This window comes from Abramis brama, assembly GCF_963993115.1.
Source record: "Abramis brama genome assembly, chromosome: 2".
Lineage (NCBI taxonomy): Eukaryota > Metazoa > Chordata > Actinopteri > Cypriniformes > Leuciscidae > Abramis > Abramis brama.
In genome coordinates this window covers 62,787,071-62,799,152 of record NC_139964.1, presented here as the reverse complement: position 1 = coordinate 62,799,152, position 12,082 = coordinate 62,787,071, and the positions used below count along the sequence as shown (strand labels likewise).

At 37.2% G+C, this 12,082-nt stretch overlaps 1 protein-coding gene across 1 annotated transcript in view; it reads right to left on the bottom strand.

The window, feature by feature from the left end:
* The window catches only part of pard3ba (par-3 family cell polarity regulator beta a), a 160,173-nt gene that overhangs the window by 136,913 nt on the left and 11,178 nt on the right, over positions 1-12,082 (bottom strand). The window contains exon 2 of the mRNA XM_084095055.1: positions 10,393-10,494. Within this exon, the coding sequence (XP_083951181.1) occupies positions 10,393-10,494 (102 nt within the window). The remainder of the gene's footprint in view (positions 1-10,392; positions 10,495-12,082) is intronic.

Here is a 12,082-nt window from a genome sequence, read left to right as displayed (position 1 = left end):
CGCTATAGCAATACACAAGTTGCAAATGATCAAGCAAATTAGAAAAAATACAATTTACAAAATATCGATATCAAAATATCTAGTTCTCAAGCCCCAACAAAGAATGACTGAATGAGTGTTCATTTGTACTTTGAAAGAGGTCAGTCTCTAAATGACGCACGTTTCATGTTTGTTGCTAAAGATCTGATTAAATAGAGAAGTTCATAACAGTGTGCTTCTTTTCTCAGTGTGTTCAAAACTAAACTACTGGCAAAAGGACAGAGTTCTCTGATCAAAGCTTTTGTTCTCAGAGTTGAGAAACATTATCCTCTTCTCGGCATTGATTTCCTAGACTGGGTTAGAGCAAAACACATGGAAATGAGAATGCATAATACATGGATACCCAATGAGATCCAACCTGCATCATACTGCTGGATTCCTTTCTTCTGCTAATATTAGAAGCCAAAACTAAAAGCAGCTCATGCTCTTAGAAATGCAAAGTGACAGCATCGGCCCACCCATCACAACTACAATGAATATTAATATTTAGTGTCATGGGAAACTTACTGCTTAGCAATTGTGCTTATAATCACGCTCTTGCAAACTATTATAACTCGAACTTTCTTCTTTTTTTTTCTTTTTTTTAATAATGAATAAAGTTGAAGTCATGTGACCGTGGTGTAGTCAGTTTATATCCTACATTTAGACTTCAAAATTCATAAAAGTGGCGTCCATCTGTGAAGATTATCATGATCAATAAAACATGTAAGAATCATAAACTTTTGATAGTCACACAGCTTATTTTTGCAATAACACAAAGCCAATGGGGAAAATCCTATTGGGTTTTTTGTTAACTTCTGGTTTGGCCTACAAAAACACATCATCACTGCAGCACTCTATAGAAATATATCAGAAAAAAGAAAAAAAACAAGATCAGTAAGATGCGAATGCAGAATAGGAACAAAAAGATACATCTAAGCATTAAAAAAAAAAAAAAAAAAAAAAAACACTTACAAAAGACATTATATTGTAACTTTAAAAAGTAAGGCCAAAAAAGCTGGAGGATATAAAAAAAAAAAAATGTGACCCTGGATCATAAAACCAGTCGGGTATATTTGTGGCAATAGATTGTATACATTGTATGGGTCAAAATTATAGATTTTTCTTTTATGCCAAAAATCATTAGAATATTAAGTAAAGATCATGTTCCATGAAGATATTTTGTCAATGTCTTACCTTAAATATATAAAGCATTTATTTTTGTGAGTGAATGCAGCACAATCGCGAACATAAATGCACAACTTTAAAGGCAATTTTCTCAATGTTTTGATTTTTTTGCACCCTCAGATTCCAGATTTTCAAATATTGTCATATCCTAACAAACCATACATCAATGGAAAGCTTATTTATTCAGCTTTCAGATGATATATAAATCTCAATTTCAAAAAATTGACCCATGTGACTGGTTTTGTGGTCCAGGGTCACATATATCAGATCATTGACCAACTCACAAGAATATATTTTCAGAGAATATCAGTGTAAGTAATTCTGTTCACTCCTGAATGCTTCATGTAGCTGAAACTGCAAGTTTGCGGCATCAAATCGGAGCACGAAATCATGGCTGTGTTTTGTTCATCAGTGAAAATGAGTTCCCACAGCTATTTCCCCAGTTTCTGAATAGCCTTAATCAATCAAATTCTTCATGTATTATGAGATTTTTTTATTAGAATCATCCTTCTGCATTTGAAATGTAATCGAATGAACCCGCGGCTCATATTAGCTGAATAGTGCTTAACTATGCCGGCAAATTGAGAAAACCGCAGTAGTTAAACGTTCAGCTTGAGCAATCAGGCTCTATTCAGCAAGCATGATCGTTCTCTCAATGACGCCAGACGTGAAATGAAAAAAAGACAAATGCATTTCAAAATTAGCTGGATGCCACTGATGCTAACTATTGACTTAGCATTCATGCTGGCCCGCTATATATTTTAAATGTTTGTGGCCCAGAGACACAGCACAATCTGCATATTAATTTGCAGTCTACAATAACGCCAATTACTCAGAAGTCGTTTATTCTGAATTAGCTTTTGAAATATGTGCTAATTAGAATGGCAAATTCATAAGGCCTATTTACAAGGTCCAAAACATCACAAGGATGACCGTGAGTTAGAGGGGGGGGAAAAAACACAAAACTAAAATAGGGGAAAAAATATTTATAAATTCATCAGAAGTATGCAAGGAATGAAGAGATGGTAAATTGCACAATTTACAGGCGTTAAAACAGAAGGATCTGAATTATCATTGAAGTTCATTAAAATGATACAAACAGACATCTGACAAAACTGACTTTTATCTCTTGCACGCTCATTCTTTACTTTTCAATAGCGAATTTCATTGTTTTCCCATCACAGATAAACTGTTAATAAGATATTGAGTATTAGGGGAGCTTTTTGTTTGTTTGTTTGTTTTAAAAGTGCATGATGAATACACTATATGACTGTAGAACTTAAAGGGCCCTATTTTAACGGTCTAAGCTCATGGTCTAAAGCGCAGGGCACAAGTTCACTTAGGCCGTGTCTGAATCCACTTTTTCTAGTTTAACGACTGGAAAAATGGTCGGCGCACCAGGTGCATGGTCTAAAAGGGTTGTCCCTATTCTCTTAATGAGTAATGGGTGTGTTTTGGGATTTACATGCGTTAAACCAATCAGAGTTTCATCTCCCATTCCCTTTAAATGCCAGTTGCGCTCACGCCATGGCGGATTCGCTATTTACAAGACAGAATTTGATAGTGGAAAGACCGAACGCGTCCCCAGAGCGCAAACGGATCTGCTCGTGCGCGAGGTAAAAGTGTGCAAGCCGAACATCTACGGGACAAGCCGGATTCCACCATATCTTTATGTACACAATAATAATATTTTACATTGTAATCCTTTTATTTTAAATATTTGGCATGTTTGTGTGCTGCTGTGCGTCCCTGTGTGTGTAATAAGCAGAGTGCACACGGCTACGCGCATTGTGGACCCGCCTATAGGCGCACATTACTAACATTCAGTTGGTCAGTGGCGTAGTTATTTCTGTTGCCTCAATATAGCAACGCACCAACAATGCGCCTGAACACACCTCGTTTTCAGACCAGCTCGCCCATGGGCGCACAAATGGGCGCAAATGCATTTGCTATTTAAACAATGTGGCGCAGGACGTGAAAATGAAAACTGTGTCGGGCTGAAACTAGCAAAAAACACTTGCGTCGCGCTTGGCGCTGCATTGCACCGGGTGTAAGATAGGGCCCAAAGGCTAAAAGAACAATAGGTTGTTTAGTTTGATTAACAAGAGGCAATAAGACTGACCAGCATGCCATAAATCAAAACCGAAGATAATAATCAGAAATGTTTCTTGAGCAGAAAATCAGCATATTAGAATGATTTCTGAAGGATCATGTGACACTGAAGACTGGAGTAATGATGCTGAAAATTCAGCTTTGCATAAAAGGAATAAATTACATTTTAAAATTATTAAAATAGAAAATAAGTTATTTTAAATTGTAATATTATTTCACAATATTGCTGTTTTTACTGTATTTATGATCAAATAAATGCAGCCTTGCTGACCACAAATTTCAAAAACATCTTACCAACCCCAAACTTTTAAATGGTAGTGTATATAAAAACTATGAATACTGCCATAAGATTCTCACCTAGAGTAAAAAATTGATCTGATCACCAAAAAAGTGCATTCATTTTACATAATTCTAATATACCGTTATTCCAATACTATTCCATTACAAAGAAGTGAACATGACTAATCAAATAAAATAATAAAATTCTGTAAACAAATATCAGTTCATTAAGTAAGATGTTAGAGAATCCTGAGAATGAAAAATGATTGGTCCCAAATTAGGATGGAAATTCCAATAGGAATCATGTACTGATTCCATTTGGAGTTTTTCCTGACTAGGTGCTGAATAACACTCTCCTCTCTAATGGCTGTTAACCTGCCCGTACTGATGGACCTCTATGACAGCACTAGCACACAGGGACAGACCCATAATGCATCAGTGAGTGACAGTGAGTGGAAGTGAATGATAGGGCTGTACAGGTAATGCGGATCTTGGGAAAGTAAAGTGCCCTGTTATCATAGGGTGTTGTAGGGGATTTAGGTCATTATCTGTGACTCTGTAAAGCTCAAAGAAACACACACGTACACACATAATCACCATTCATCATCTGGAGTGGCTGATTATGGGCATTAGGCAAAAAGATAAGTGGGCTGAACGCATGACGATAAGCTCATGAAGGTGGGTGAGGAATCCTTTATGGTCAGTGTGATAATATCTCAGGATATCAGGTATTATTGACATATTGTACTCTGAACATTTGTCTTTGGAGGCTGACAGCAGTTTAATGCATGGGAAAACTTAAAGGGTACATAACATGCACAGTTTCACCTAATCACATGTTAATCTTAAGTACCTATAGAGTAGTAGTGCATCCTTAATATCTCCAAAAAGTGTTTAGTTTTATTATATTTATAAAAGAAAAATACAGCGGTAGTGCTTGATTTCCAGCAAAAGACAGAAATCTGATCCAGTTGTACTTAAATGAATGGGGTCTTTTATCACTGGGACCGCTCCACGTTTTAATAGCAAACGATTTGCAAATCCAGCGTCGACCTGGGCCTTGTTAATAAAACATTCGTCACTGAAATGACCAGAACACACAACCGCACTTGGTACACTCCGTTGCTGCCCCGGAAAAACAAACTGCATCCACTGTTCCTGTAACACTGGGTTCTTTGGAAAACTGAACACGGTAAGCTTTCCCTCACATCCAAAAACACACTTTTTTGGAGACATTCTTGAACAAATCCTATGCTTTTCCGAGAGAAATGCTCATATAAGGAGTTCCACTCTCATCTACGTCATTAGATCCACGATCGAAAAAAAACAGCCGAAACTTGTACCAACCCGGAAGTAAGATTTTCGGCACAGAAATTCTCCGTTATTCGTCCAAAATATATTTTTTAAACTTTGCCCATGTTTAGCATGAGAATCCATCTCTTTAACACTGTAAACAACTCTGAATACATGAAACACCATTGTACCCCCCCTTTAAACCTCAAACCGGCAGCTGATTCCTGTGGATACTGGATAGCATCATGTCGAGAAGACTTTCACTGCCCAAGGACGAGCATGTGAAGAATCAGTGGTTAAATTCATCTTTACCACAGCAGTATAATCCTAAACTTTTGCTGTGTTCCCTTTATTTCCCTGACGAGTGCTTCTCAAATCTCGGAGTTCAATGCAGGATTCACAAACCGCTTGCTCTTGAAAGATGGTGTTAAAAATACTTAGTTTTGAGTTTTATATTGTGTAGGTCTCCTGCTAACTGGCTAACTCACGTTATCACTGTCTTACTTAAATACTTCTGCTAATCAGTTGTGGGCCACTATTACCTATAACTGTGTCTATTAATGCAGATTGTCTGTCGTTCTCACTTCTTTGAGGAAAGATTAAGCATGGAGCAAGATCTGTTTTACCAACGTTTATGTTACATCAGTCATTCACGCTAGAGCTCGGCTAATGTATACATTGCATACATGCACTGTTATTGATACAGTTTCCACGTGTTCACCGCAATATATTAGAAAAAAACTCTGTAAATAAATTATTACAAGTAAAATAATCGGTTTGTTGATGGACATGCACTTGTTAATGCTGATGGTGAGGAATTACAGTTGCAACATCTCATAATGTGCCTCAAACTGAGTAGTGTATCACTGAGAAACGTCCTGCTCGAGTCGTCCTTGCGATGGAGGTTCGGGTTCAATTACTAGTTCTTCCAGTGTTTCATCATCGGACTCGCGCTCGGATTGATATGGTAAAATCGACGTCATTGTTCGTTACTGTGTTTAGTTTACGGTGTAGGAAGCCTCAGGACAAGCAGAGCTGACGTTGTTATGGCAATGGGCGGTTTTGTTTTCGACGCGCTGTACACGGTAAACCAATCACAACAAACTGAGTTGTCTGGCCAATCAGAGCAGAGTAGCTTGCGGAAAGGAGGGATTTAGAGAGATTGATTCATCTGACGAGTCGTTTGAGAATTATTGAAAATGTGATGATGTGCAAATGTATATTATGAGGAAATGAAACAGTTTTTTTACCTTTGATGCATGTAAACCTGTTGTAGGAGACTCCAAAACAACATTAGGAAACTTTAAAATAGCATAATAGGGGCACTTCAATAATAATAATAATATTCAAATTATATTTGAATTCTAAAATACATATTTATAGAGGAAAAAAGTCATGTATTTTCTCCTAAGGCCACAAGAGGTTGCAGCGCAATGAGCAAATATAAACCAAATTAAGCACCTGATTTTTCTACTGAAATTAATTTTATTGAAATGAAATGACATGACAGATGTTCATAAATCAATTTCCAAAATTTTCACGCAAAGAAACTGAGTTAACAAAAGCGCACAGATAAGTGGAAATATGAGAAAACTAATGCTTCAACAGACAGACAGTGTAATGTATTCATGGTGTTAAACGAAGTCACCCTGGACTGTTTTAATGCGTGTTCTCGAGTTAGATGTTGTGGAGTGATGTCCAGTTTCTTACACAGGAGGAAGCTGAAGTATTAAAGACATTGAGGCGCCGGCGCGTTCACTTGTATTTTTTTTTTTCAGCTTTTAAAATACTCCATTTTTGGTCATACAGATAAGAGTAAAGACCTCATTCGAAACTGTAAAGGGTCTACTTTAATTTGTGTACACTCCCAATAACAACAAAACATTGTACTTTTGTAAAATAAATAAAACAAACAGGATGCGCTTTCTGCCGTCTCGGTCTCCCTGAACTGCAGCGCGTCACATAAATGAATCGAAACTCAGCGTATAGGCTACTTGCCTCACAGACATGAGAAATATATCTATAGAAAGCTTGAAATGTCTACTTTTAAACAAACCAATTCAAATAGAAAAGAATTGTCTCTGATTATGTAATCCGTATGAAAGGTGCATTTCTCTCTAGAGGAGAATCCACTACTGCGGAGATGGCGAGTCAGCATCGTTAACTTCATCTTTGCAGCCGATCTGTCATCATCTGACACATTCATAATATTTACCTTTGCCAAGCTTTATGCGTCAATTGGGCAGAGAACATATTCCGCCCCCCAGTATTTATGCACGAGTCATATGGACCACTTTTATGGTGATTATATATTTTTTTTCCACTTTAACTGTATGAAAAACAGAAGTTCAGAGATTATGTTAGCTAACTCATTTTGTATTCCACTGGAAAAAGAAAATCGTACACAATCAGATTTACTCCAACATGAAGGCAAGTAAATGGAAATCATTTTTGGATGAACAATCACATTCAGACCTCTACCCACACAAGTAGACACCAAAGAACATCATAATCAACTCAAAATGTGTGTAGGTTCATAATACCGCCACAAAAACAGAGTAATACATTTAAAAGAGAAGAACTAGAGTGATTAATCGTTTAGTTGACTAAAGGAAACAGTGTGGCAAGTCCTCCTAGCATGACCTCTCCGTCTCCCAGAGTCCACCGGGGGCCCGACTACAACAACTCTACGCATTAACGTCATTCATCATCCCGCCCTGAATATTCATGGGCAGGGCCCGGGGGTCAAGCCAAGCGCCATCATTTCCTACTGGGGGTTAATGTGCATCAGAGCAGGGGTGGGGCCGTAATCTGATTCCATCGCCATGGCAACTTCACCCTAATCAACCTCCGTTGGAGGTGAAGAACGGTCTAATGAAGATGCTGTGACTCCCTCGCACTGGCTTTGCATTAAAGTTGATTAGCATGCGCTACTAACGGTGAGACCTCGTCTCGGTGGAATGTTTCCAAAGGATGATAAAGATTATTATAACAGAGACGAAAGCTGCTTGACTGCATAATGGGCAATAATGGGCCCGGTCAGTGTGAAAAATGAGTTTGCAAGAATGGTTTTTCAGTCTAAATGGAAGGAAAACACTTTCAGGAAGAAAAAGAAAAATGCGTTTAGAATGCAAAATCGTGCAGGAATCAATAGCAGCGAGTTAAAGAGAAAAAAGTTTCTCATTTCCTATTAAGCCTAAATCTCACGCCAGAAAGTTTGCCAATAATCTGTTTTATTGGAGCCAAAACAGCTCCGTTCCAAAGAGAGAAGCTTAGACAGCAATTTTAGGCATCAAAATGCTCTTTATACGAAAACAGGATGAAACAAAAACACTAATGCAAGCATCACTTTCGCTGTTGCTCAAACTTAAGGTTAGTAATTTGAACAAACCTATAACAACTAAAGGATTTACAGGTTTACTAACGGCTTGCGTCAACGCAAACCCTCTTTTGCCGTTAAAACTACAGGATTTGCGCAGTGAAAAATTGGCGCTGAAAAAACGCGGACGGGGTATTTTTGTGGCTGATCTTATGCATTTGTAGGAGTTTCCCTTTCAGATGCAAAATTTTGGGGAGGAGAGCATTTAAATGAATCATACACGGTGATTTACTAAGGTTTGCACTAGTCAATTAACTGGTGTTTGCGCCATTATTTACCGCCCGAAAAAAGCATGTCTTAAACAAGATGCTAATTTGCGCTGCTCTTGGTAGATTATGTTGTTCAATATGGAAATGATCCGGCTGTATCCGGATGTGTTTTTTTATTTGTCAGTAGATCAAGCACAGAACTTTTTGGGAATTGCGCTCTCATGCTAATTTGCCCTGTTTAGTAAATCTGGCCCTAAGTGTTAAACCTCAGCACACAGTTCGGCCAGCACCATCTGTGCTACAGACATGAATGACATCTCATAACAGGAGAGCTGGTTTATTACTTACTGTAAGTGATCTAACTTATTTTCACCAGGTGGACAATAAAATGGGTAAACAAGTTCCACTAGTTTATATGAAACATCTAGAGAATACAAAAGCAACCACTTAGCAACTACCAAGAACATCCTAACAAATGCATAGCAAAATGCTTAAAATACACACACACAATACTCAGAACACCTTAGAAACTGCATTGCAACTCCCTGGCAACAGTAACATTAATGTAATTTCATAAATTATGAATGACTTAATACACCCTATAATATACACGTGTGCTCAATTTTCATGCGTCCTCGTGTCAACATCTGCAGATATTTGTAAGTTATACTTAATACAACAAAAGCACAGGGTTTATATAAAACAAATAAATTAGAAAGCTGCTCAGAGTGAAATATCATATCATTTTCCAATGTCCCCAATAACATTCGGCCACTAACTTCTCCCCCAGAACAATTACATTCCTAATAAACTGATCCAAATTCAAATGAAAGAAAGTGACTTAATCATTATAAGCTGCTCTGAATATCATATGAATATTTTATTAGTAATTATTCAGCTCCAACTGACTAAGGTTTTATAATTTGTTCCATTTATGCGACTTATTATCATGCTTATCATCTGAATTTATTACAATTTATGAGATTATGCTATGCAAAATGGACATTTATCACACAAATGGTGTGAATATTAACATTCATATTATGCTGGGCAGATGTAGTTATTCAACAAGCTGAAATTATTCAGATAGGGCTGAGCGTTTATAGGGTTTCACAGTTTGTTATACAAAAAGACAGACAGAAAATAAGTAAATGTTGCCAAACTGGTTCTAAACTGAAATAGTGATGATGTCATTGGCGTGTAGACCAATCCGCTCAAGGCAGGGAGGGCCGGCTAAACAAGTCTCAGCTAAAGGTCGGTTTAGCACACTGAAGTAACTTGCTGTGCTAGTTCCCACTGCTTGACTGCAAAGATAAGACAGGAGTTTTAGTTAACTGCAGCTTTGAGATCTATAAAGTCGATTACACTCTCAGGAGGAGGAAACATCTTGTTTTTCGCGAAAGAAGGTACAGCCTCCATGTTGCTGTGACTGGCTGATTACCCTGTCAATGCAATAACGCCCACCAATAATGCTAATAGCTGGTCCACAAACCTGCATGAATGTGTCAAACTGGTAAATATAGACAAACTAATTACAGACTAAACAACCCACTGCCTCACTTTTGGCCACATCCTATGTCTGTGACCATCACAACACCGACTAATGCTCAGAAAAAAAGGAGATTATTATTAGAAATATCCAAACAATTGCTAGAAATACTAAAGATTGAACTTGGAGGCTGTCTAAACATCAAATGAAAGTTGAATTCAGTGAATTAAACCGCAATTCAGGGGTCCATCACAGGCCACTGCTACAGACAAGCAAAGTGATTTGCCACTTCCAGACAAACGTAACTACATTTGAACGTGTTTACCGCACATTTTCGTGACAAACATGCTAGATAATGTTCATAGTAAGTACAAACTCTTCAGTCCAGCTCTAGTGTTTGTGTATAGGTACCACGGTAGACTTACCTTGTCTTTGTCCTCCACCAGGTCTGTTAGCATGTCATCTGGGTCCAGGATCCCCCCGTCCTCGTACTCCACATGGTGCGTCCGTACCAGGAATTCCCCATCCTGTTGAAAACAATAGGTCCATCAGTGAAGTCCCCCGTTCAACAACAATACCAGAGACTAATCAGATGAATTTGGAAGTTTTGGACTATTAAAAACTATTTCTGTAATCAAAGTATATACAAACACATTAGCAGATTGAAAGGTCATGTTATATTTATAATTCATTAGGATAGTTCTGACTAAGCGCCACAGAATAATAGTTTTTGATTGACGTTTGAGAACATCTCCATTACAAAAAAAAGATAACACATGCAAAATATGCCCTCGTTTGACATGCTAGCTGAAAGAACTCGCATTTGTTTAGCCAGAAAGCCCTTTAGTCATGATTAGGAAACAATAGCAGCTTTTATGTCCATCTGTGTTTCCATGTGGATGAATGTATGGAAACTAAGGAAGTGATGACAATAAAAGGTGTGTTTCCTGTTGCTGAAAGGTTTAATTTTACAGCACATTTACAACATTACCATTACAGCACAGACTGACATCTACGATCCACAGAGCATTAAGGAATAAACTATGGCTATGCGATGTTATGAATATATTGACAGCTAAAAGGCATTTTTATTTTATTCAGCATGGCCTTTAGTGCCGTACTGCTTTAAGGCCAGGTACAAAGCAAGAATCACTACTATTAATCACACTGTGACTTAAACCATTTACAAAAAAAATTAAAAATACACATACATGCACTACTGTTCAAAAGTTTGGGGTCAGTAAGATTTTTCTTAAAGAATGAAATTAATATTTTTATTCAGCAAGGATGCAGTAAATTGATTAAAAGTGACAGGAAAGATATGTATAATGTTACAAAAGATTTCTATTTTAAATGAATGCTGTTCTTTCAAACTTTCTATTCGAAGAATCCTGAAATAAATTATCATCCTTGCACAAAAGACTGTTTTCAACATTGATAATAATACATTTTCATGTTTCCAGAAAATCAGCATATTAGAATGATTTCTGAAGGATCATGTGACACTGAAGATTGGCATAATGATGCTGAAAATTCAGCTTTGACATCACAGCAAAAACTTTTAATTTTATAATATATAGAAGAAAAAAAAATTAAATTGTAATAATACTTCACAAAACATCAAATGGCTGCACTTGAAAGTGTGTACAGTGGGAATGCAAACTGTCATGTGTACACACATGTAACCAGATAAGATAAGTCAGATGGGTAAGTTTTCATAGTTTGAATACCATCAGCTCATTACCAAACAAACTTGCCGAACGACTTTCCTACTTGGGTTGGGGAAGAAGAAAAAAAAAAAAGAAAAAAAAATACTACAATGGTCTAAAAGAACGTGTTTGGCTAGTAATGCATGATGACAACAGATCCAGGTCAACGCCTTTTTTTCAGCAGAAACCTCAATTAAACTGTTGACACACATGACAATAAATGCTAAAAATCATGCAATCATTAAACAGTTAAACAGCAGACAACTAAACTGTTGCAGTTCGATACAATGAAAGTCTATTTCAATGAAGGTCTTTGTGAAAACTGCATTAAATGTTCTATCATTGTGAACTAACATGTGCAATATAGAATAGAAACCTAGAAGAAGTTTGGTCAAAACTGTGAATG